Source organism: Pempheris klunzingeri, chromosome 16 (genome assembly GCF_042242105.1).
Source record: "Pempheris klunzingeri isolate RE-2024b chromosome 16, fPemKlu1.hap1, whole genome shotgun sequence".
NCBI classification, from domain to species: Eukaryota; Metazoa; Chordata; class Actinopteri; order Acropomatiformes; family Pempheridae; genus Pempheris; species Pempheris klunzingeri.
The window spans coordinates 13,138,634-13,165,410 of record NC_092027.1 but is presented as its reverse complement, the minus strand read 5'-3'; the positions used below and the strand labels follow the sequence as shown (position 1 = coordinate 13,165,410).

General features: G+C 45.1%; 3 protein-coding genes across 3 annotated transcripts; all 3 read right to left on the bottom strand.

Annotated features, from left to right (window-relative positions):
* Positions 1-592: 592 nt before the first annotated feature.
* wasf2 (WASP family member 2) lies at positions 593-8,134 on the bottom strand. Its single transcript, XM_070846911.1, has 9 exons — positions 8,023-8,134; positions 6,512-6,675; positions 6,164-6,298; positions 5,782-5,935; positions 4,873-4,990; positions 4,658-4,779; positions 3,743-3,901; positions 2,964-3,457; positions 593-1,923 (listed from the first exon to the last, which is right to left on the bottom strand). The coding sequence occupies exons 2-9, from the start codon at positions 6,642-6,644 to the stop codon at positions 1,766-1,768; spliced, it is 1,473 nt and encodes a 490-aa protein (XP_070703012.1). The 5' UTR covers positions 6,645-6,675; positions 8,023-8,134; the 3' UTR covers positions 593-1,765.
* A 1,757-nt stretch (positions 8,135-9,891) lies between these two features.
* Positions 9,892-15,095, bottom strand: LOC139216003 (probable methyltransferase-like protein 24). The gene is made up of 5 exons (XM_070847051.1): positions 14,763-15,095; positions 13,692-13,790; positions 12,318-12,454; positions 11,454-11,721; positions 9,892-10,923 (listed from the first exon to the last, which is right to left on the bottom strand). The coding sequence occupies exons 1-5, from the start codon at positions 15,090-15,092 to the stop codon at positions 10,618-10,620; spliced, it is 1,140 nt and encodes a 379-aa protein (XP_070703152.1). The 5' UTR covers positions 15,093-15,095; the 3' UTR covers positions 9,892-10,617.
* A 1,878-nt stretch (positions 15,096-16,973) lies between these two features.
* ahdc1 (AT hook, DNA binding motif, containing 1) lies at positions 16,974-24,169 on the bottom strand. The gene is made up of 4 exons (XM_070846998.1): positions 22,961-24,169; positions 21,111-22,831; positions 18,953-20,705; positions 16,974-18,226 (listed from the first exon to the last, which is right to left on the bottom strand). Exons 1-3 carry the CDS (start codon positions 24,167-24,169, stop codon positions 18,959-18,961), a joined length of 4,677 nt encoding a protein of 1,558 aa, XP_070703099.1. The 3' UTR covers positions 16,974-18,226; positions 18,953-18,958.
* Between the last annotated feature and the right edge of the window lie 2,608 nt (positions 24,170-26,777).

The window sequence follows — 26,777 nt, the reverse complement described above, 5'->3', positions numbered from 1 at the left end:
GGTACTGACTATATGTTCGTGTTGCACAGCCTTTTTAAAATGAATGAATATTTTATACTGATGAATAATAAATATGCGTTTTTCTACTGCGTGATGTCAGCACTCTTCTCTTCACTGTTGCCGAGGCTTTTAGTGTGTTTGTGTTTGTCTCTCTCTCTCTCTCACTCTCTCTCTCTCTCTCACTCTCTACCTCTCACTCTTTAACTCAATTACTGCTGCTTTCTATTCCTGTATCCTAAATTATTTGGTGACTAAAGCTATCTTCGGTATTACCATCACTCTGTACCCACTGTGTCCTTCTAAATCCTACAAAGCAGCCTTGGTATGAGGTTAAAGTGATTATGCAAAAGGTTTTTTTCTCCTCCCACTCAGTTTCTAAACTTTTTTTTCAAGCTGATTCATTTTCGCACTCCCTACACAGTCAGCACCAGGCACTGTGGAAAGGGCTCCAGCAGTGACACGAGGAGAATGAGTCATGGGTAAAGCATGGCGAGTCTCATGCCAAAACTTGAATATTCTTGGCTACTTGGTGTTCAACCGATCACAGCATACACGCAATTCATTCTCACAGAAAAGACATCTAAACAATCACTGTACTTCACTCTCTTTATTGGGTTAGGGTAACTATAATCATTTGGAAATTTAAGGCAGGTGAAGCAGAACTTTGGCTAGGCATGCTGTGTTGATTGTGCTTTAACACAGGCAGATTTAAAATAAAAAGGCACTTGAACAATATGTGGTCCACACTAAACATCCATCAGTTCTACATTTGACTCAGTGACAGTTCCTGATATTCTTGGTGGAAGCTGATCAGTGACCAGTGTGGATAACCAAAATAAACCTGCACTGACACTGAAACGTAGCATAAAAAGGCACTTACCAGGCAGCGGAAGTGCCCGATTCTATACAGTGATTAAAGCATTGGAGCCTAGTTCAAAAACACGTAAAAGAGCCGACGCACAATACAAAAAGAATCATGATAACTGTCTTAAATGTCTGCATATGTTCGGTATGGTGATCTCATCAAACACCCCAGGTGTCTGCCATGATCCAGTACTTCCTCTATCACACTGAAGAATTCATTCATGAATTTGTTTATAAGCTACAACCTTGTCTCATCCACAAGTCGACTGTTCCCATGACAACCACACAAAAAATAATACAAAAGAGAGTAAAGGAAAATAGATAGAAGTTGTGCTTTAAAGGGATATAAAGGGATTCATCTTTAGTAGATATGATTCATTATGTTATATAAACTTTACACCTATATCAGGTAATCTATTAATCTATGAGCGAAAATGTTTTGACGTCAGCACCTTGTGCCTCTCCATTGAGTACAGGCAAAAACAGTGTGTGTGGAAGAGGTTGTGTGCATGTGTGTTTGTGTGTATGTGTGTGTGTGTGTGTATGTGTGTACTCCCTCTCTATTGTCCTTTGCTGTAATAAAATAAAGCAGATACAGTCAGATATTTTGCCAGCAGCAAAGGTCATCTGATTCAAACAGGCACTTTCAAACAGGCAATTTGATCAATCTTTGGACTTCTGCACCTCTGATCTGAATAATTCTAGATAAATAGAAATAAATGGGTCGAGGAATGTGATTTGTAAAAGGTCACCTTTACATACTATGTTCACATACGCTCAAAATCTGACAGACACACAGAAACAGGGACCGTAAGAATGTAATCTGAATGGAAATGCGCTGATGCTGTTTGCAGCTGATTAAAGATACCGAAGTGGAAGTGAAGGTGAGAAGGGATGGCGATCAATCGGACCACTCGTCATCATCAAACTCTGAAGAGTCGTCCTCGCTGTCGCTGCACTCCACAGCGATACGACGGGACAGGATGGCAGCCACGTCGTTGCCAAAGTGATCCCTCTTCTCTTGCTCCCGCTGCGCCTCCACCTTACGCAGGTTGAAACCTAAAAGGGAGTTAGTGAGGACAGTTGCAGTGAGTGTGTGTGCGCATGACAACAAGCAGCATCACTGTATTCAGAGACACACTGTGATACATCAATAGGCAATTCAGCCTGTTCAGTTAAAGGCATTGTGATGATTAATTACTACACTATATCTTATGGTAATCAAGGAGCTGGCAGGTGGGTGAACTTTCTTCTTCTTGTAGTAAAAGTTCTGCATTGAGCATCTTATTTTAGGGAAAAATAGATAATTATCATTAGCGAAATGTAATTAAGGAAACCCGTGGAACTTTTGATCAGCAATGGCACTATTTTGTATGTCATGCACACTCAGGAATATGCAGCATTATTGCCGAAATTATATTATTGAATGAGCATTACTGATGCCTTAATGTGTAAAGCGATTTAATGTTGCAACCAGAAATTTTGTATATTTGTGTGTCTGTGAAGTTGTGTGTTTGTGTTAATGTCAATTGGCTAAAAGGGTGTGTGGCAGTGGAAGCAGCCTATAACAAAAAGTCCCAAACCTGAGCTTCTGAAGTATCTAGTAAATGTAAAATTAGTGAAAATTACATAACACATTTGCCTCTGAAATGTAGTGGACTTGAAGTATAAAGCAGCATAAAATTGAAAGGCAGGTGCCTTAGAAAAGTACTTAAGTATAGTGCTTGTGAACATGTACTTGATTAGTTTCAACCACTGTACCCTAATCCATCAGCAACATAGTGAAATCCCTGTGAAGTGCACTCTCTCATGTTGTGTTTTACCACAGTGAGTAGATTAAATAAATTATGTAATAGTAAGATAGCAAGAAAATATTATCACACTTGAGTAATGTTAATGCTCGATGAAACTCTTGTCAAAAAACAATGACTGATGAAGTTAAACTGATGCCAAGAATACTGTAATCAGTGTTTATACTGTGCTGTTAGAGTCTTTTACCTTCGTCACTGATTTCATTCTTTATTCAGCCAGTGAAGTGGGGCAGCAGTGGGGATTGTAAATATCAATTTCATATCGATCTGCTTCCTGTAGTGTCTTACCTTGTCGGATGGCCTGCAGGAGGTCACTACGAGCGTCACCAGCAGGCTCTGGCTGAGGTTTGGGAGCAGAGCTGGGTGCCCCCCCACCACCAGAGGGAGGAGGAGGAGCAGGGTTATCCATGGATAAGGGAGGAGGGCCAGGTGGAGGTGGAGGAGGAGGAGGTGGTGGTGGACCACCACCTGCAGGCATAGGCGGTGGAGGAGGAGGAGAAACAGAGGATATAGCAGGTGGGGGAGGGGGAGCGGGTGGGGAGGGATAGGCGTTGGGAGAGGAGGAGGGCGGAGGAGGGGAAGGTGGGGTGTCGAAGCCAGGCGGAGGTGGGGGGGCCCCGAAACCAGAGGGTGGAGGTGGGGGAGGAGGTGCGGGGGGAGGGGCGAGGTTGGGGCGAGAGCTGGGCGGGGAAGAGGCCATGGGGGGAGCTGGAGGTGGGTGGTTTGGACTCAACACGCTGACACGTTTCTGGGTCGGTGCTCCGTACTGTCCATCATTATACCTGAAAGTGAGGAGGAGGATAAATTAGAAAATGGACGCATCATTTGCCTCCATCAGCCTTAATTTTCTTTGCAGCTGCAATCTCAGCAGCTCATGTCCATTAAAGAATCCCAGACTGAAAGTGAACAGCAGGTTTAGAATCTCTTTTGCTACCGAAGAACCATTTACTCTTTAGAGGATATTAGGATTGCAGTGCACGTGTGTAGCTCTTCATTCAGCATGTGATGGCAGGGACGGTAGTGTGTTTGCAGCACATGTGCGCTTTTATGTGCAAGATGCTACTTACGCCATGTCTGGAGGTGGAGGAGGCAGAAAGTCATCCGCGCCAGGTGGAGGGAGAGGAGAGCCGGAATCATAAGCGTAAGAGCCGGTGCTCTGCTCCAGGCCTTCAGAATTGAAGCCCTCTCCAGATCCAATGCTGCCATTCAGACCCTCAGAAGAATTCCTTAAAACAAAATTTAAAAAGACATCAAATACAGTGTGTAATGTCTGTTCTCTGAAGCCTGGACTTGCAGATGACCTTCATAAACCATACCCAGCAGTTACAGACCTAATAATCAGAGGTGGATGTTGTACTGTGCTTATTTGTTTATGAGAAATTACCCTGAAAGGAGGATGTATCGAAAATGCATCAAAGGCAGCAGACACAAATAGTGACATTTACATTTGTGGTGACTGGTTCCCACAGCTATTGAAATAACACAAACTGCAGTCACGTACAAAGCAGTAAGAGATTAGCTTGTCCTTCATAACAACTTCCTCATCTGACTCCAGTTTGCTCTTTTAATGCACCAGGATACATTATTTCTGCATGTTTAAGCTCATTTTACATGTTTACAGTCATTATTATACATCATACACAACAGAATTAAAATAATCAGCCCTATGGTGTGACTCACACATTTGTTTACAGGAATTATCCAACGACAGCTAGCCCCACACCCAACCCCCCGAGAACATTGAGACACAGGACATCCCACCCATATCACTGAGTACAGACTGGCTGATAAGACAGGGGAGCAATGGAATTTACAATGTCAGTGCCCATTCTGCACTTTTACTGTGTGAACTAAAGAGAGAAATAATTCACCAAGTCATTATTTTTTGCTTTTTGCTGAAACACTTTCAAAAGGCCCTTGGGCCCGAGGGTGACCCCATCTCTGCACCAACACAGACTTCATCAACCTCACTTTCAACTTACATCAAGTCATTCTTTGGCACCATAAACTCCTCCCCCATCTTACGGCGTTCCCATTCCTCCTTCCTGGTCTTGATCTTTCGCGGATTGAGCGTCCGTTGGTTCAGATGGTCTTTCTTCTCCTTCTACTCAGAAAGGAAACAGTGGGGAAAAAGGAGTCAGTCATGGAGTGTTGTGACCAATATTGTCCACTTGTGTTCATTATTTGAGTGTCTCACTCTGTGCTTGCGTTTCTCCTTCATGATGTCCTTGGTGTCCTGCAGCATCTTCTCCTTCCAAAGGTCAAAGAAGTAAGAGGGATCGGTGTAAAACTTCAGGGCCTCCTTTCCATCATCCCTGTAGACAACCATTTATAAACATTATGATTACATTTGGGTATCAGCTACACTTTGTTACCTTGTGTCCACAAACATAATGAGTCAATATATCATATAACATAACAAGCTATGAAGCTTTTCTTCTTAGCTTTTTATAAACAGGCAGTCCCTTAGCTACAATGCAAAAAGTGAACAAATGTGCCATATTGTGTAAAGGTCTCATTTAAATTAAAACCACTTTAACATTCAAACCAGTCAAAGAGAGTCTTTATAACATAATTGGACAAGCTTAAACTCTTGGCTTATCACTGAAGCCACTGTTTCTAATTAATCATACTTCCGATGACATGTCATGGCTCCTGCATAATTTCTATTCAAGATCTCACTGATATGCATCAGCTGGGTTGAGACACGTATGACTATAGATCTTCCCAGTTTCTTCAGAGCTGCTTTGATTCAATTGATGAGTATACATACAAGTAGAGACACTTATGTTTATCATGAATTCAGTCCCATTTGCCATCAAGTGTGTGCGTGTTTAGTGAGTTTTGTCAATATTTTTACAATTATTCATTACAAAAACATATCAAATGTTCACACTTTCACACACTAATGAACAACGGCACAGAGTTCTGCACGTGAGCTTCAATAATGTATAGACAGTCATAGCAAAAATATAGCATGCATGTGGTTTCATGTGCATACAACGTTTCCATGTGTGCACATGTTCTCATTATTACTTGCTGCTGTTATGCTCCAGTGAAGAAATATGAGCTATGGATGTGTAACCGTGCATCTGCTGTGCTGTACCGGTATTGGCTGAGGTAGTTGAGTGGCGGGGGCGGATTACAGGTCAAGTAGGTGTCCTGTACAGGCATTGGCAGAGACGGTCTGGTGAACAGCTGCTGGTCCTGGGTCAGACTGCTTCGGAAAGCCTTACGGGTAGTGATGGCCTGTAGAGAAACTGAGAGGGAAACAGACAGATAAAACACAGAGAACGTTATTGAATATTTACTGTGCTAAAGGGGAAAAGGAATTAATGGCAAAGTCATTTTAATTTTGGACTGTAATTGTAAAGTGTAAATGAAAGAACTGAAAATTTCACATTTTATGTTATATCTAGCCGTATTCAAACTAACAAACTACTCTGATTCCCACCCAAGTAGCAACAGTGACATTTGGGAGCACTTACCCTCCTCTTCTTTGGGGTCCAGCTGGGTGACTTTAACCTGCAGACGATCCACTCTTTCTCCCAGTGTGTGTACCCTGATCGCAAATGCTCCAGCCTGAGTAAACAGCTCCCCAAACACATCCTCTGCATACTTGCCTACACACATACACATGTTTATGATTTGTACTGATTGCAATATTTGTCTCACATATGTACAATGAATGTATGTTTACAACTAGATTTGTATAAAACGTTGCATAAACGTGAAAATACCCTCTTATATCATCATTTGACTTGTGTTATTAACTATTCACACCATATTTTACTGACAGATACAATGACACCCAACCACACACAGCAGACACTCACTGAGGCTGCCCAGCTGGCGGATGATGTTGGCCAGACTGATATTGGTGACACATTCTAGCTCGCTGCGGATGTTGGAAGGGATGGTCTGACGACACACGTGCCGCGGCTCTATATTCCTCGTTACCAGAGGCATGGTGGGGTGTTCTGGGTAGGGGGGCCCAACCCTGATGGGGAAAAACCGGTGAGTCATGTGAGCCAAAGACATACAAACATACAGGGACAGAAGTGAGATGTATTATCATGTATCACATTCAGCTGTGATAGTGATAAGTCTAGTCTAATGGCAAATACGTGACAACCATTTTGATAATGTATTAATCATTTTGAGTAATTTGTCTTGCAAAAAATGCCAAACAATGACCGGTCCCAGCTGCTCAAATGTGAGGATTTGCATAACACCTGGGCTTATTTTCTATCACAGTAAATTAAATCTATTTGGGGTTTAGACTGTTGGTTGGACAAAATAAGAAATGTCAAGACATCAAATTGGGTTCTGGGAAAGTATGATGAGTATCTGGGTCTATGACTTTTTGCAGTAACCTCCATCCCGGAATAAGTCACATGCTCATCTCACACCCAGACACACATGTATAAATAAAATTAGGTCAGACCAAGCTAAAGCAGAAGTAAAACTCAAGCCAAAGCTAAAAACTAAAGCTTTGCTCCACTCAGCACCCTCGCATGTGATGTGAAACTTCAAGTTCAATTCTACATAAAAAAGGGAGAAAGAAAACGGTGGATTAATGATTTCTGCACAATTAGATTTCCAGTGGTGTAAAGTAGTTTTTTGTAGTCAGTGTATATTAATGTAATCTCCCCACACAGAGCAGTAACTCTGCAGTACCATATGGAATCTGTTCAGAAAATGACAACTCCCACAGGCGCTCAGAGATCTGCAGTGCCTGCAGACTCTCCCTGCTACCAAGACTTTAGCTTACTGTAAGTATACCCTGCAGTGGCTCCTATTCCCCATTCTGGTTGCCTAATTACAAGTTTTTCATGTGAGCACCAACTTCTGGAAACGGTGAGGTCATGACACAAATGTGCACTTTTCCCTCAGTGTACAGGCACATTGTTCAAGCTCACTTTCACACAGCAAATGTGTCAGCTTTATCAGTTCCTTCATGAAAAGTCCAGCTTGTTACAGCTGTGTCCATTTGAAATGCGGCTCCACACTGTGTGGCTGCTGGTGTGTTCGGCAGTGAAGTGACAGTAAAGCCGCTCTGTCAAACTGAAATTATGGAGGATTTACTAATAGGTGTAATATTTTGGATAAATTCTCAACCTTTATCCGGATAAGTGACAGCAAAAGAACAAAACAGTTGGAGACGTTACAGTTTTCCGCCCACAACACAAGCTAAAATGGGCTAAAATGTAACTTGGGATCTCGGCCTTGTCAGAGCAGGAAGTAACTTGTAGGCGCCTCTTATCTCGAAGGAACAGCCAAACAAGATATATGTTTACACCCTTCACTTTATGAAAACAGCGCTGACCAAACATACTTTACTTACCGTCAAAACTGGCAACTGTGGACTCTCTCTCTATACAACCAGGTTGTTGTCCTGTCTCAAGATTTCCACAAGAAATGTTGGGCTGTTACAGTAAACGAACGAGCTACACGGACCGCACGAGTCCCGTGATTGTGAACTTCTGATTGGTCGAGCGCTTGAGTTCCTCAAAGTTGATTGGCTGCTGCGCCTGTCGCTTATTTTCGCTGAGAACAGGATGTGGAAATTTCAACGTAAAAAGCGCAACTCCGCCCTGACTTAGTGGCAAACATGTGTCCGTAATTTGCGTAACGGAGGGTGGAGGCAGAGGCACATTCCTGCGTACGCTTCAGCGAGTTGGAACGCGTCCGAGGAATGACTGGCATTGGCCTTAAAGCGTAAAGAGCTCACCGTGCAGAGAAGCACTTATGAGGTTAAATAGCTCTCCCAGCGCATCCTTCAACTCAGTACAGACTGTGCACACTGCAAAGTGGAAGTACACCGGGTTTATGTGAGGAGTGGCAGGTCAAAGATTAAATGATTTATCCAAAAATAGGAACGCATGGTCGTATTGAGAAAACCTGTTCAGTGTTGCAATGAGACAGTTTTGCTGTACAGTGCTGCTGTTGCGTCCACCTTTTGCTTGACGGATTAAATGCAAACACGAAAGGAAAAAGCAGCCCTGTAGTTGAGTTAGTACACTTAAAATGTATTGGACACACACTCATACATTAAAGACCAGCTAAGCTATTACATAAATTACAATTATATTAATATCTTTATATTTGTTATACAGCCCACTCTGCCATATAGGCTATATTCTCAAGGCTGGATTATGGACCAGGCCAGTAGGACCAGTTCCCCTGGGTCTTGAATTGCCAGGGGACATGCAAGCCTCAGGCCACACACATGGCCCAAAACTTCCAAAGGAAGTTGAACACCAGGGCGCTCAATGCACACAGTGCAAGCTGCTTATAGGGTGAACTAACTACGAGGTCCCCTGAGACCCCTCATTGCCCTCAGCACCTACAATGTGAGGGCCCCAGGTGCCTTGGCGTTTAAAGAATGAGTTGGCCACTAGGGCCCCCAGGCCCCTCACTATCTACAGTGCGAGGGTCTGCGGGCATCTCAGTGCTAAAAGCGTGACCTGCCCCTCGGTGCAAATATCGAGCACAACTCCTGGGCTCAAGAGCTTCTCAGTTAAATCTGTACAACTGAGCATTTTTTTCTGCATAACAGGACAGTATGAAGGGCATCATCATTTGGCAAACCATTTCTTATTTGACTGATCTTTATTTTGGCTAGCTGACCATTTTCCCTTGCTAACTGCCCACATGTTTCAGCTTGTTAAGAGAAATGAATTAGATAGCTGCCATTAATGCCAGCAAAAGCCAAATTAGCTGCTAGTTAATTAGCAATCAGCCTAAAACTCAGCTGTTAGGTGGCACACACATCTAGGGGTGGCATGCGCACAAGGGCTTCACAGGGCCATGATCCAACCCTGTATGTCCATCTTTGTTTTCTTGAGGACACAATAATGAGTTGTGACTGTGTACCTCCATATACACATAAGAAAAAGTTGATTTGGCTAGATTTGCATGTGGTGGGTGCAAGGCTATCCAGATAGGAAAAGAGACAATTAATTAGCTCATGTACCGCCTTTCATTCCACATTAATCAAACACCCTTTTTGTATCATTTACATATCAAAGAAAATGCAGAACGCTGTGTTTGCCAGATGGCATAAATGTCGACATAACATATATCTTAAAACCTATTGTTGCCAGAGATAATGAGGGTTGACCAAAGACAAAGGTGCAGTCAAGGGTTTATGGCTTTACTTTGGTATTTTATTGTGGTATTAATGGATATTTATAGCATGTCTTCAGTGGTTTCTTCTTTGTTATACAGTACACAGTAGAGTGCAAAAATGCATCAGTATCATGGACGAATTTCTATAGTATATATATCTATATATATTTCATAGTAGGCACTATCAGTCTCGCTATAATTTAAGCCTCTCTTCAGTGTAAAAAATATTGCACATGAAAGAACTTGAAGGCCTAAAGAGATGCATCCAAATACATTAAAATACTCTGCTGAATCTACATTCAGAGTACAGCAGGATCAAATGAATGCAAAAGGGATCGCACTGTATGATATAATAATAACATATGATATTCATTAAAAATAACAACAACATGTGCATAGAAAAAAAGAAAAGAAAATGTGTTGATACCTGCCGGACAGCTGTAGCTGCAATTTACATATATCTGGTGTTTTTTTATGTTGCAAGATAGATGAAACAAAATCTGTAGATTTAATTTTTATATAACTGTTGGCCAGTTAAACCGGCAAGCCCCTATTATGCTCCATATTTGGTCAAATTAGCCAGTATCGTCAATAGACACAGCAGTATTTCCCTCCATGGGCCATAAAAAGGCAGATCCTTTCATCCACTAGAGGGAGACATCACAGTAAGAATTGTGCATCTGACAGGAAAAAAGTTCATTGCAAGAAAAGCATAACTCCACCAGCTATTCTCAGTTGGACCTTCTCCTTCTTGTTTGAGGCCATCCACAGTGTCTGGTGCGTACACATGTCCATTCATGTGTGATTGTCAGCGCCTCGTGTTTATCCAGCTGAGTGTGTAGGAGCTGTGACCATTTGCCACTGTCTGTTTGAGGACACTGCGGCCCTCTCCTGCAGAGCTGTGGACCAGCTTGAGTCCAGAAGCTTGGAGACCCTGAAGGACACTGAACCAATAGCGGAGCACTTCCTCATCGGCCCCGCCTACCTCAAAGCCTGCCCATTGCAGGTGCACTGTGGCAACAAGATAATGGACGCTCTGCACAGTTCCCGATTCAATCCAGTTCTGGAAAACTCGCCACTCAGCACTGAGGAGGTCAGCATACAGGAAGTGAACCTAAAGAGAATAGAGAGTATAGAAAAGAGAGACTGTCCTGTAGGACTGAACAATGTAATTATCAGATATTCACAATACAAATAAAAAGTACAACAGAAACAGGTGTTGTGTGGGCTTACCGTTTCCCATAACATACCTGTTGCTTTGTAATCATAGACTTAATGGGTAGAGTCACATGTTTGAAAATCAAAATCATTACTGAATATTTATAAATGGATGTCTTCGACCACTTAGCATTTCAACCAGCACATGCTAAAACTGTAGGTATGTAGTTCCCTCTTGTGGCTGCAGGATGCAACTGGGCCAGTGTGTGATCCACTCACTTAAATTGTTGCCATGGTAGCCATGGATGGCGCAGAGCCCTGTTGCTATGGGAACGTACAAGTAAGAGAGCTTTCTGGGTATGTTGGGTCGAAAAGACTCTAAGGTATGTTTGTTTGGCACTGTTTCCCCAATTTTCTGTGAGTGCGTGAGTGCATGTGTGTGCTTGTGTGTATGTGTGTGTGTGTGTGTGTGTGTGTGTGTCTTACTGTGTGGTGTCCCAGAGCTGCCATGATGTCTGCCAGTGTTTGAGAAACACTACCCTGGTTGCCTCTTGTCTTGTGCTTGCGCTTCCTTGGAGCTCGCCACTCCAACCACATCTTGTGCCGGCTGACCACGCCTCCATCACCATAGTTACTTTCCAAACTGTTGCCAAGGTGACCACCAGATGCATTAGAGTTGCTGGGATCAAAACTGTGGACCTCGCATCCCAGCCCTGACACAGTCTTTAGAAACTCTGCATCTCCCCCATCCATACTGGAGAGACAAAGACAAATACAAAAAGATAGACAGTGAGGCAGGGGAGCACAGAGGTGGTTTGAAGATTATTGCATGCATGATTAAATATGCATTGCATTGTTTATTCCAACTCTGTCTGCGATATGAATGCATAAGCATCACAGCACATGCACAGACACATACACATAGGATACAGACTAAGGACGTCAAGATGCACAAAAATTACTGTTCGGTTTGCACTTCGGTTTTGAAGTCATGGTTTGGTACAGTGGGAAAAAAGAAACAAAACATAGAATTATTTTTTTCATTAAACAGTAGTTGACTGATCAAACTAAGGCACTTTCTTGCAAGCGACTGCAACCTCCTAATTCACTAATTTAGTAAAATCTACTTTAAAGTAAATCAAAATAAATATTCTCTCAAATAAATGACAATATAATTAAAATACATATCCATTAACGTTCTACACACACAAAAAGTTTAGCATGTGCACTGGGGAGAAAAATGGTGCATTCATTTAGTAAACACGTGTAACAAACCCAAAGACCCATACTGAAAATGTACAATGGGAATATGTATACTGTTACACCCCTAATACAGACATATGGTCGCACCTAAAGGAGTATGCAACACAGGGCACATCTGCAGCCGGAAGAAGCCAGTCCTCAGCACACAGCAGCCAGTCGGGTGAACCTGCAGGGGGCTGTGACGCCTGAGGCTGACCCGGAGACAAAACACTGGAGCAGTTCAGCTGGAGACAGACAGAAGGAGAGAGGTCACATTAGATGGGCTGGGTAGAGGTGTGAGAGCAGCCTTTCACAGAATTAGCATATAAATAAGAGGAGAGAGAGGAAGTTAAAGAAGAGGACATTGTGTGAAAGCTTGTGAAATTTACGACTTTGAGAGTCATCTAATTTTGTGGCAGGAATGATAAATTCCTGTGAAATTTCTCCCTATGGGGGATCAATAAAGTTTGGTTTGATCATGTTGTCTCCCAGTTCTCCTGCATTTGGTGTTACGGGAGTCTTAAGTTTTGTATGGGAGTCTTCAGACTGGAACCAAAAGTCTCCAGATTTTGCTGAATTCTGCTGCCAGGATACTGACAGCGTCTGACTGATCATATTACAGCTACGTTAACCCCCACACGAGAAGTCTGCAGTTGTAGAAGTGAAGTTGCTGAAAAAGAAAAGTTTTTATTGATCACTCTTAAGGCTTGGCAAAATCTAACTCCTGGCTACAGTATCGGCAGGTCCCTCATGAGCTGGAGTGTAGTTTCAGACCTTCACTCACACAGCAAGAGCCCAAAATATTGGACCTGTGGTTCCTAACCTGAGGAAGGGGCCCCCCAAGGGTCACAACATAAATTTGAGAAGTCAGAAGGACAGAAAAGAAGAAATTACTTTAGTTGGTCCCTATATTTTACCATTATTTCTCATGAAATACTGGATGCTTTTTTTTTTTTGTTACATTTCCACAATCCAAATTATTCAGATGAATCAGTCTGAAAAGGGACATTTTGCTTAACTTGCTAAGAGCTCACTGCAACCTGTGATGAGAGGTCACATGCAGTCATCACATTAAACTATAAACAGTATGTAATGCAGTATAATTAGTTCCTTTATTATTTATTATTTCACATTTCAAATGCATCATTGTGTATCCTGACATTTCTCACTGCTCATTATTGTTTTAAATGCTTCAAATGTTAACAGAATGTAACAGCGTCGCACAGTTAAAATGTGCCATACACCGTAAATACAAATTATAAATGTCCTGGTTGTGTTAGATAATATCTATGATGATAGAGGCCTTTAAGGTGCATTCGAATATTTCACACAGTGACTCTGTTTTCGCACCTTTTCAAGAGATTTGATGAGATTATTGTTTCTACTTGTTGTCTCCAGTTTGGTGAATGACAACTCCTTGGAGGTAAGATGTTTTAATTTGACGCCTCGGCTGTGTTTTATGTGATGTCAGGTGCAGCCTACCTGTGGCTTGGTGATATACGTGACGATACGATTGAGTTCTGCTGCGAAGGACGGCTTGCCTGCCACCCACGGCTGCACCTCCAATGTTCTGGGCCCCACCTGGGAACATGCGTACGCATACGTGTCAATATATTGATACTGCAGTGCGAGGCATACCAAGAGATTCACGGCAATGTGGAGGGGATCTGAATAGAAATGACAGTAATGTGTGGGAGTGTGTGTGCACCCCCTGCCCCAGGAATGAGGCAGGTCACAGGCTCTGACCTCAGCCCTGATTGCCTGGGGCACTGTAACACACAAACACACACACACACAAACACACACAAAGTCCCCCCCCACCCCCCCTCCCCCACACACACACAACTCAGACTGAACCCTGTGGTCACCATGGCAACCTTCGTGAGGAAGGGGGGGTTGATGATTCACAAGCATGAGTCAGAGAGTTTAGCTTTGGGCAGAAAAAGAGACAGTGAGAGACAAGGAGAATAAAAGAGAGGGGTGGGAGGAGGGTGAGGAGTGAAGGGAAGGAGTTTAAGGTACAGAGAGGACACACACACACACACACACAGATGAAGGTTGAAGCTCTTCGCAAGGGCAAAGAGAGAAAGAGAGAACAGCTGTCACCTCTCTCTGATCCGGGGTCGGTGCTGTGCTCACCCCCAGCCCTCACCTGTTCCATCATGTTAGTAATAATTCACAGAGCCGTGCACAAACTGACCCACCATAATGAAGAAACTGGATGAGGAAAACACAGCAGCAGGGTGCACTGTTTGTCTGTAACCCTAAGATGAGCATGTAGGCTCCAGTATTCCTGCAGCTGTCTCCTACTTAGTCTCAGTTCAAATTCAGTATATTTAGAAATATATATTGGCGTTAGCTTTATTGCATACAGTTAAGTGGGGTCTGAGTAAATAGGTGATGTCTTCACCTATTTTATTCTATATATTCTGTAGGTGAAGGTGAAAAATTGACATGTTCCCCCTAAAAAGTCTACCTGTCATGTCATTCATTAAATACTTAAAGCATTCAGAAACATTTCAATTCAACTTTTTCTCTAGTGCGTGTATTTACCTGGCGTGAGTGCATCTCATTCTCATCCTCATACGCTCGTGCCCCCTCCCTCGTTTCCCCATCATCCACCTCCTCTTCCTCCTCCTCCTCCTCCTGCAGCAGACCCGGTCCCCGGGACGTGGATCTCCGCTGGTGTGAGTTCCTCTCCGGCTCGATGCTAATAACGGAGAAGGCAACCGCGCCTTCCTCCTGCTCCTCCACCCCGGTCCCGGCGGGTCGAGGCAGCCGTGGCCCGAAGACGAGCAGCTGGAGGGCGAAGAGGAGTGGGGGGACTAGGAGAAGTATCCCCGAGCGGAGGGGGAGGCCCCGCCACCGCGTACAGGACCGCATGCCTCCTCCTGCTCCTCCTCCTCCGTGGCTGCACCGGGGAACATCTCCGGCGCGGTGCCCCGTGATTCAACTTTTTCTGGAGGGCAGCGAGGAAAGTCCCAGCTGAGGACAGCCCTCCTCCTCTTTCCTCCCTGACCTCCTCCTCCTCCTCCTCCTCCTCACCCCCAGGGGAAAGTCGTGATGACGAAGCGCATTCCTCGGTCCATGGTGGCCTTATTGGCACAGTGACTTTGTGTCTTTTATTTAGCCCAAAACTAACTCATACAGTTTACAATTAACCCACATGTTGGTTAAAATACTCTCTTTCGCTCATATATTGAGAAAACTGACCAAAAAACTTCATATTAAGAAAATACAGTTAGTTATTGCTAATCTAAAACGTGGTTAAGCAACGCACAAACAGCCCTCAGTAGTGATCTAAATATCACTAATAATTATATATTAATTAATTATTATCACTGTTGTTTGAATTAGTATTGTTATACATGGACTACTTTTCCACATGGACTTATTGCTGAAGCAGAAGTGGTGTTTGTGGCCTGTAACTAAATACTTGGGTGGGCTAATGTAATTTATTTCACTACATTATTTGAGGGAAATATTGTACCTTTTACTGCTACATTAATTTAACATCAAGGGATTTTACATACTAACCCTATAGTTAGTATATAAAATTTGATGCATGGTTTTATTGGATAAACTTAAAGTAAAAGTTGTTAAATTCAGCTCCTCATTAGCTACTTTTAATGGATCAGTAATCAAATCATTTAATATAAACTGAGGGGGCATTCTGCTGCATAATGAATACTTTTGCTGTACGCACTTTTGGATACTTACGTACCTTTACATAATAAAATGCAGGACTTTTACTTGTGATGAGTATTTTTATATTCGGGTGTAAGATCTGAGTATCTCTACCACTGATTGTTGAGAAATAATGTTAGATTATAACAGATTAGCATCCTTAAACGTGATGAGCAGAACATAATTATTTGTATTTAAATTGCTTTTATGTGACATAAATATGGCACAAAAGAAAAGTCTGAAGGAGAGCTGTTGCCCTGCACCCTCTTCCTGTCTGTCTGTCATGTAGTGTTGTTGACAGAGCGTGTCCCCTTCCACCTTACAGTGGAATGTCACAGCAAACACATCTCCTCCGGCCATGTCTGAGTCTATTTAGTCAGCCTGTTGACAAACTGTACACAATATGCAGCAAGTAAACTCCCCCCATCTGCTTTCTTTCTCCCTCGCTCTCTCTGTCTGTCTGGCACACACACACACACACACACACACACACACTGCAGATGTACAATATTTACTCTATTATAGCAAGTTTTCCTGTGAGGACATGAAATGAGAATGGGGTCTCTTCCTGTCAGTTCTCTGGTACCACCAGAGAACTGTGCTTTAATACATTTCCTTATTTGGAAGAGGAATTTTGAAGCCGTGCATTTTTGTGCATTTTGTTTCACTGGCTTTAAAACCTCTCCGACACTCTTTTCTGATTTCCTCAGTCTGGTTTCTTTCTTTCCCCTCCAACACATCCTTCCCTCCCCGCCATCCATTCCTCTCCTCCCCTCCCTTTCACTCCCTGTCGAATTGTGTCCTTGACTGAACTCTCTCGCTCTCAGTCCCAGACAGCCTGGGCAAAGCCCAATACTCAGGGAGGCTCTAAAACAAACACACACACACACACACACACACACACACACACACATGAAAACATCCTCACACCTCCCTTAATCCCTTAAATAAGCACTATGCTATAGACAAGATTACCAATGGCAAGAACAGAATGTGTATTTAAATATTTTGCACCTCAGATACATACATGATATGTAACAGACAGATATACAATTTTTTTCATCACAAAAACCACCAAACAACACAAGACCACAGAAAAAAGAAGGGAGAGAGTAAAAGAAAGAATGAGACCCCGCCAAGACTTTGGTGTCTGGTGAGCTCCACTCCTTTTGACCCCACAGGCACGCACACACACACGCACACACACACACACACACACACACACACACACACACGCACACACACACACACACACACACGCTCACACTCACATGTAAATGCACACATACACACAAATACATGCATTACTGCAGTCACCCTCCTCTGTCTCACATTTGCACACAGAAAACAAGAGTCTCTTTGGGGCCGTTGTGTGATTCCAATGTCTCTTTCCCTTGTAGTTAAAACAGCAAAACACAGGATGTTGGGTCTCCATGCTGCAGTCCTCTCTCCCCCACCCCCCAGAGCAGAGAAACCATGGCAGAGCGCTGAGGAGGGCATGTTGATGACGGACCTTCAGAATGAAGAGGAGGCCCCTGGCTTGGAGCTGGAGTCATATGTACAGATGCTGGTATTTCAAGAGCAGAAACTGGTTTAGTCCACTTTTCTCTTACGGTACACAACACAAGGAGTGCACAGAGCGGGACATTTGCTAGGCTCATGGTATTTAAAAAGTTGATTTGGGCTCAGATGCGGTTCAGCTTAGGGCACAAGACAGAAATGCAGGGTTAGTGTTGGTCGAGTGCAGACCACAGTTGCTGGTTTAGCAGAGGAGGGGAGGTTGAGAGAGAACAGACGAAAGACACAGAAAGAGTGGGGGAGCAGTGTGATCCTAGCTTGTCCATATTGCAGATGTACAGAACAGGACCAGAAAGATTTGGTGACATACAGACTGGAAATGGAATCCTCTATGTATCACAGCAGGACTCACAGGGGTGAGGAAGCAGGTTGGTCTCTGTACGTCAGCGTCTGGTATTCATCTGTCAGCTCCTCTCGGCCATTCCCTCATTCCAGCATACAGTGTGAGTGAGTGCACACATGTATGGTTTTATGTGTTTATGTTTAGGTAGTGATTACTCTGCACATGCGCATGTGTGTGTGTGTGTGTGTGTGTGTGTGTGTGTGTGTGTGTGTGTTTGCATTTGTGTGAGTGCATGCTTTTGTTTGTTGCGGTTGATCTTGATTGTCAGTGCTGGAGAATTAAAGCTTTACTGTCCAAAGCTGGCAGCTAAATTCTCACCCTTCATTTCACAGTCTCTCACAAAGAAGTCTCCTTACCAAAAAAGAAAAAAAAATGCTTGCAAATCTGTAAAAGCTTGGATTGAATGCACCTGAAAGAAAAACAGAGGGAGACAGAAAGATGTGGAGAGAGGTAGAGTACTTTGAGACTAATATTTGACATTGTTAAAATGAAAAGCATTCTATGAATTCCATGAACTAAACCTTGACACTCATCAAGGTCTTTGTAAACATTCTTTACTGTTACTAAGGCCAGATTTCCATTATTTGATCTGGTGTTAAAAGCAACGCAGTGAGTAATGTGCCCTGTAGTGTTGCTGCTATTACTGTTCTGTCTTACGTATTTGCAATGCAACTTCCGAGTTTACATGGACTTTCACAGCATCTTTGGCAAACAAACTATCATAAAAAACATACCAACCATGTACAACTTAAAATTATCAATCACTTCCAGACATTGACCCAGAGCGTCTCTCTCATCTTCTATCTTTAACTTCTCTACTTACCAATTACATAAGGGTGTTTTGTGAAACTGATACAAAAATTCATCTGTAAATATGTATATCAACTTTTTATTTACTAATTACAAATACTATTAGTGCTTCATCATCCAATTAAATATCATGTAATAAACAGCCTTACATTTTGGTGTATCTATTGATGCATAAATTCATTCATTTGTGTCTTTTTTCTTTATATTCATACGTATGACATCCTCAGTAATCAAACAGTAATGTGGAAATGTGGAAATGTGGAAAGCGGTGGCCCTTAGTTTAAAGATGGCCTTTATTGTTTGTATGAAGGTTGAATAAACTCACCTGCTGTTACAGGCTGGTGACGCTGAAGCTGTCATCATTGGTTGGGTCCAGGAGCTGGCACAGCACCCCACCTCCCTGAGCCGTCTGGGAGGGGTAGCGGTGTCCCATGCCCTGGTAGGATTGGTGGGACAAGGAGAAGCCGCTAGCGTCCTCCTGATGGGGCGAGGAGTCCATGGGAGGTTTGGGGTATGGGGAATGAGGCAAGGGGCCCTGGCGGTGGCCTGTGCTCAGAGCATGGGGGGTCAGATCCCGCTTGTGGGGGGCCACAGCCGAGGAAGGGCTGCACTCCTCATAAAGCACAGGTGTTGTGTGGGAGTGGAGGCTAGGACTGGGGTTGGAGTGTGTATGGGGGGGGAGGTGAGAATTGGGGTTGGTGTGTGTGTTGTGGTGGGGCTGATTGTTGGTGTGGGGGTTTGAGTGGGAGAGGGGGTTGCTCTGGAGGTGTGAGGCGGGATGGGTGTTGTGTGAGCTAAGGTTGGCGTGGGGCTGCGTATTGTGATGGTGTGTGTCATGGGCCGTCGGGGTCATGTGTGTGTGTGTGTTCGCGTTTGGACTAGCGAGCGGATGTGTATTTCCATGAGGACTTGTGTGCGGGTTACTGTGTGTGTGGACGGCTGTGTTTGAGTGTGTGCTGTGTGAGTGCGGGCTGGGGCTGCCGCTGTGCGATGTCTGTCCGTACCAGTAGGGGGAGCTGCAGTAGCTGGGAGAGTCGTACTGCGAGAACTGTGGGTCTTTTGGAGGAGGGCGGTGTGAGGGACTCAGTGCAGTCCCACAGTGGGGTGTTACCCGAGGTGAGGGGGAGCACGATGGGGAAAAGGTCCTGGAGGGAACAGGGTGGTAAGACTGGGGCGGAGGAGGGGTGGGCTTTGGAGGGTAGGGGGGCGATGAGACACTGGGTGAGAGGGAAGAAGAGGACTCTCCAGGGTATAAGGCTGGATATCGCTCCTCAGAGGAAGGTGTGGAGGGGTGGGCAGAATAAGGGGAAGGGTACTCACAGGGGTCCTGGAGGTAGGTGGAGGGTGGTGCAGGATTGGGAGTGGCCAGAGGAGAGAGGCTACTACTGTCACCGCTGTAATAGTCCAGCCCTTCCTGAAAAAGCCCGGACACGTCTGGACCTCCAGCAGTCACTGCTCCTGCTGCCCCAGATGTAGAGGCCGCCTTGCCTCTGCCTTTGGCCCCTGATGGGCGATCTCTTTGACACGGAGACAACCCCCCTCTCCCTCCTCTAGACCCTCTGCCCCGTCCTCCAACCCCTCCCCGCTTAGGTCCAGGAGTAGGCGTTGGGGAGGGACTGGATGGAGAATCAGAATATAAAGCAGCACCCCCTTCTTTTTCTGATTGTGGTTCAGTCCGTTTTCTGCGACCTCGGCCAGGTTTGCTGGTTCCTCCGCCTTGGAAGAGGACGTTCTGGCTCCAGTTATACGAGGGCCCTGAAGCACTCTCGTGCCAGTCCATCATCAACTTCTCCAGACTGGACAGACTTGACTGACCACCCTCTCCACTAACGGAGGCGGCCTCATTCTGTTTGTACGTGCCACCTGTGGAGCTAGGTCCACTACCAGGGGCTGCAGAGCCAAGATGTGAGGAGTCAGAGGAGGATTCTGATAGACTTTCAGGAAAAGGCTGTCGCTTGGCCTTCTGGGGGGTGTAGTTTGAGATGTCCAAGATGTCTTTGGACTCACTGGAGCCATATTCACTGTAGGCATGATACTGATGTCCAAAGCTGTCTGTTGACCAGCCACCATAACCTTGCCTGAAAAGAAAACATAAATACAGCAACACAAATTATAAAACACACAAATAGCACATGAGCATATGTGTGCGCTTAATATTTCAAATTTCTCTGCTTGTTGTTGCTTTCATTAGTAATAGGAACCTGAGAAAAGAGAGAAATGTATGATGTATTCATGTATAATGGATCCTTAAGACGAACATGTTTTATCCCTGAGTAATATCAGGTACTGGTATTCTACTGTTAATTAGCATATGGTGGACATGCTAAAATTGAAAATGCTGAAGTGACACATTTCTATTAATTTCTTCACATCTCTTCTGTCTGCCTGCTGTTGTCAGACTTTTTGAAAATTGAAATTTCCTGAATTCATTGTATTACCTGTTGAATATTTTTTATAATAACAGGCAGCCACCATTGACTTACCTCAAGCTCCACTGACTGGAGTTGTACTGTTTGTATCCTTCAGGAGAGGAGGAGGAGCTGAAGGGGCTACTTTTGGCCACAGACATGTACCCTCCTCCTGGTGATGTCGATCCTGTCGTTTCCCCCCGACCCATGGAGGAATGACCTGCTGCAGGATATCCACTGTAGCCTCGCTTGGCTGCTGCCTGGTAGCTAGAATAACCCATTTGACCAACAGTGGTGGCCTTGCCACTGCTGTGTCCAGATCCATATGCAAAGCTGCAGTCTGAGGACCTCTGTGACACAGCGGGAGAAGAGGAGGAGTAGCCAGAGGAGTAGTGGCCAAAGGAGGCAGGATGGGGGGAGCTAGGGGAGTGTGAGAGAGATGGAGGAGTGGATTTGGGATAGGTAGAAGTGGTGGGGGATGTTTGGGCCAAGCTGCCATAGCTGTATGGAGGCCTTGTTGAGGAGCTATGTGTCTGGGCTGAACCCCCCACCCCAGAATTTGCACCCTTAGTGCTCCACTTGGGGAATGCAGGGGACCAGCTATGACCAGTAGCTGGACTAGATGGCTCATAACCAGGGGTGGATGAAGCTTTACGGGGGTCTGACTGCGAGGAAGAGATGTCCAACAGGTCAGACGAATCGTCTGAGTCAAGCAGTGACCGGAAATATCCAGCAAACAGGCCTTGTGAGTCCTCCCCAGCTGGCCCGACCCCTCTGCTTCCTCCTGGACTGCTGTAGGCACCTCCCCTTCCAACCTCACAGGAGGAAAACCCCCCCCTTGGAGATCCACAGAGTTGATACCCACCCAAACCTTTCTGCTTGTTCATACCCCCCTCCTCTCCCCAGCCACCTGCGCCATTGGGCCAGTCCTGCCCCATGGACACCCCGTCTCCTTTAAGAGCACCATTTTTTCTGACACGTCTCCTCTTGACTATTTTCTCTCCCCCATGTTCAGTTCCTACAATACCCCCTCCCCTACCAACCCCACCTCCACCCTTTCCCCTTTTCCTTGGTAATCCATGCTCAGACACGCCCGGTTTCCGCTTCTTGCCAATCGATTCAAAGAAATCACTGAAGGTGCTCTTATTGCGCTCACTGCCTCCAATCCACCCTGATGCTCCTCCACCTCTTCCAATGCCCCCTCCTCTGCCACCTCGGGGACGTCTAAACCCTGTTAGCCGGTGTAGCAGAGTAGATATTCCAGGGTTTTCCAAGGGGGTATGAAAGCTTTCTGGTTCACTGGGTGTCCAGCAGCGAGGGGGAGAGCAGCGGCCAGTGGCAGGGGGTTGGCGGTTTAAAAAGGCCAGTTTCGACAGAACATCCCCATACTCTGTTTTCACATCATTAGTATCATTAACATAGGATGGATAAGGGGAAGGGAGTTTAGTCCGACGCCGTCTCTGCGGCTTCTTGGGCTGGTCTACATTACCACCAGCGTTCCCTGCATTCGGAGGCTCTCCTTGTATTCCTGGCACAGCCTGTTTAGGTGGTCGTCCCCGTCTGCGTTTTATAATCACAGGGAGTTCTCCAGGGGGAAACATCACCATGACACTCTTACCATTGTTCTTCATGCGGAGAAGCGCGGTCGGCTCTCGAACTGCCTCTGAGCCCTCCAGACCGCCATCATTGCCTTTCTCTGCACCTGTAATTGTCTCCAAGTTGGAAATCTTGTAGCTCTTCTGTCGGCGGCTAAGGCTGACAGGAATGCGAGCCACCTTCACAACAATCTTCCTCACCTGTAAAGCAGAGACCAACAGAAGACAAATGCAACAGCAAATTGTATAAACATCTATTTTATACATGTATGAAATTGTGTGTTAACTCAAGGGGTAACTACGATGATGCGTAACTGTAAATTAACTTACGCCAACAAAATGCCCACGTCTCCGCTTATTGGAAGAGGATGTCCCCAACTCCCCAACGGGTTCCTCCTTCACAGTCAGCAGAGGTGCAGGGATGGTGGATGTGTTTGCAAATGGGAGATGAGGGGTAGCACGTTGAGATATGGACTGGGCTGCCTGACGCTTTTTCATGACACTTTTAGGACCTGCTTTATGGACAGATTTAGGTGCAGGCCTAGACCTGGACTTAGGTCCAGGTCTATGCCCGAGTCTAGGCCCAGGTTTAGGTATAGCTTTAGGAACAGGTTTGGGTACAGTTAGAGCAAGAGCGATGTCTGTGGGACAGGGAACAGTGGGGAGAAGAGCCTCCACAGACAATTGCTCTTCTTTCTCACCAACAGCCACCTCCTCCTCTTTAGCCCTCCAGATCTTCTCCTCCAATACTTCATCCTCCTCCTCTCCTCCCTTCTCCCTACCCACTCTCTTCTCCCCATCCTCTAGACTTCGGCGGAGGCGGGAGGATTTGCGCAGATGACAGGGGAATCGGGGACGTCCAGAGCTGCGGAGTGCATACTTCTTCTCCGCCTCCACAGGAAGAGGAGAGGAGCCAGTGTTTGGGTTTGGACCAACAGGCACTGGACAAAAGGTTGAGGGCATGTCTGTCTCCGTAGTGAGGACTGGGGCTGCCAGCTGATTACTGGAGGCAGGATGATTGCTAAGTGCCAAAGACAGGGGTTGAGGTGAGGTTGTGTGTATGGCCTCTGGTCTAAGAGTTCTGGAGCGTTCAGGCCCTACAGAACCCGTATGTGCGCTGATATCAATGAGTCCACAATTATCCACGCGTGAGTGTGTATCAGCCTGTGCATGCACATCTGGGTCTATGTGCGTTTGCATGTTTCTAAGAGTCTCTGCAAATGTTTCTGCCTCAGCAGTAGTATGAGTCTCCGTTTGCCTCCGCCGGCAAGTGCTGTGCCCCAGCCCTCTCTGTAGATGGAGGCCGTTGGCCAGGGCTGAAGGAGAAGAGGAGGGAAAGTGGTCGGAGGTCACCGGTGCCAGTCCATCGTCAGAGGGATCCTGGGACCCCTCCTGGAGCCCGAGCTCCCTGGTCCAGAGCTCGGGCCCTGCCAACCCCTCCAGTGCCTCCACACACTCTTTTTCCTCTGACTGAGTCCCCCCACAGCCTGCTGGAGCCCCAGTTTGGCCTGAATGTAGGTGATCTGACAAACCACTCATTCAGTGGACGGTCTTGCTGGTGCTTAGGGAGGAAAAGGAGGAATGTTTTCTGCTGTTTGAAAATGTGTTTCTTCTTTGTAGCTGCCTTCTTCTAACAGCTGGCAAGAAGATTCAAGGACCTGACGACAGAAATAAAAACAATATTATCAACTGGATAAGAAGTCCACAAATAAATCCAACATCTCCTTGTTGGTATTTAATCTAAACACCTCGCAAATAAATATATTGGTCATTGTAAGGCAGACACTGATCATGCAAAAATCAAACATTTGAAGTACAGATGAAAGTGTGGTTGTGTGATACAATCAACAGTCAACATTTTTGGCAATAGGCCATAAACCTAATACGTAATGCACTCTACTCTATTAACTGTGCCACCCACACAGCAGCATTACGGCATTAGATAAGATTTACCATTCATATCCTGCTCAATTGGTTGCTTTGAATGGTTGTAGCGCTGATTCTGATTTTGATTCTGAGTTGAGCCTCACTCTGTCTGCCTGACTGGCTCTGTTCTGCAGGGGATCATTGGGTCATCAATACTGCAGTGGAGAGCTCACATACTTCTCTCTCTCCCCTCTGCTCCTGTCTTTTGCCCATGGTTGCTAGAGTGAGAGAAAGAGAGAGACAGACAGACAAAGAGACAGACAGACAGTGGTGGGGACAGGGAGTTGAAGAAGGTGGGTGAAACAGTGAGTGGGGGAAAAAAGAATCAGGAAGGAGTGAGGAGGAGGGTGGAGCAGAAAGAAAAAGAGAATAAGAGATTAGTACATGATGTCACAGCACGCACCAGACCAGACTCGAATCAGTATTTTGGTGAGGGCTGCACCATCTCACATCAGACACAATTATTTTGGTAGATGACTTGCAATAAAACTCCAACTCTACTGTTACTTTCATTTCGATGTGTACCAGCATTTTGTTGCTACACAAGTAAGATTGTCGCTACACAAGTAAGTCAGTGCCACTTCATCTATTCTCCTAGATTTTCGATATGAACACTAACACACACTGAGGATCATCACTACATGATGATGACCAGACTCACAGAATCGTGTTTTGTGTTTGGGATTGAGCGAGCTATGCCACATTTTTTTCAGTCTCGACATTTTTCAGTGAGACTATATAGATATGTTGTAAAAATCCATAAATTATAATAAAAAAATTGAGTGGTAGTGAAAAGCACTCACACACACTGGCACACTCACACTGCATGCCACATTTCGCCAAAACTATTCAAATGCATTACAAAGCACTAGACTTGCAGGGTGCAACAAGAATGAGAATGTGTGAATAATTGCAGCCACCAGGGGGAAGTAGAGAGGTAATGAATAGAGAGGTGTTAAGAGGATGGAGAGGAAGGTGACAGAAAGACGGGAACGATGGAGGGATTAGAGAGACCCAGAGCAAGGGAGAAATGGAAGTACATGCAGCCAGAACAGACATGCATCTTTAGAAATCTGGACCACACATGCTATCAGACTCACACCTGACTGCATGCATTGCACACAATCAAACACAAATACCAGTGTGCCACGCTTGCATGCATATACGCTCCAACTCTCTACCACACTCTCCACATAGAACAAAATCCTGTCCATCCTCAGATCTCCCTGCCTCCTTCTCCAACATATGGCTCTGATTAGGTGGGAGGGAGGACAGAGAGTGAGAGAGAAAGACTGGGACAGGGAAGGGAGGGGTGGGGTGAAAGACACTAGAATGGGTGCGTGAATGGGTGAGAAAGTATGAGTGAGAGAGGGTGATAGACAGAAGAAGTACAGGGAGGTGAAAGATGTGTTTGAGACAGGGAGAGGATAGTAAGTGGAGGGAGAGATAGAGCCAGACAGATTGAAGAGGGAGGAAAGAAAAAGTTGAAGGAGGTGAGAGGAGAAAGCAGTAGAGGAAAAGGAGGAGGAGTGTGAGAGTTTTGCTTTAGGAGAGTTTGGGGCTGCACACATGAAGCAGACCAACCTTAACGTTCTGCAGCTCTGAGGAATGACACAACTGGGACAGACAAACATGGAGATGCACACACACACAACACAAAACAACACTTTCTTTAACCTTCTCATCCATTCCCTCCCATGCCCCAGTGCCGTCTCCCTGCCTCTCTTCTCCACCATTCCTGTTCTCACTTTCTCTCTCGTCTAATTAACAGCATTCATTAATTAAGGCTCCATCTGACCGGTGTGTGAGAGAAGGAGAAGAACACATGCTTTAATTAAACATTGCTGCACATGTGCTTACACATACATACACACACTCAACGACACACACAGACATTGCAACACATACCAGCGCACAAAGACACATTCAAATATGCCCCCACAGCTTCATCCTCCCACACACTCACACATCGATTTGCACATAAAGACATACATGTCACACACACGCACACATATATAGTCTTGCACGATCATACACAAAACAAAGACGCACATGCAAATATCCCTCTACTGTGCTCGGCGGGGGGGCATTCTGACAGGGCTTAGATGCCAACCAATCAAACGCTCCCACCATGATTCATTGTTTAAGCAAACACTCCTGGCATCCATCAGCCGCCATTCCAATATATTCACCGTCATACGTAGCAAATGCGTTTTGGTGC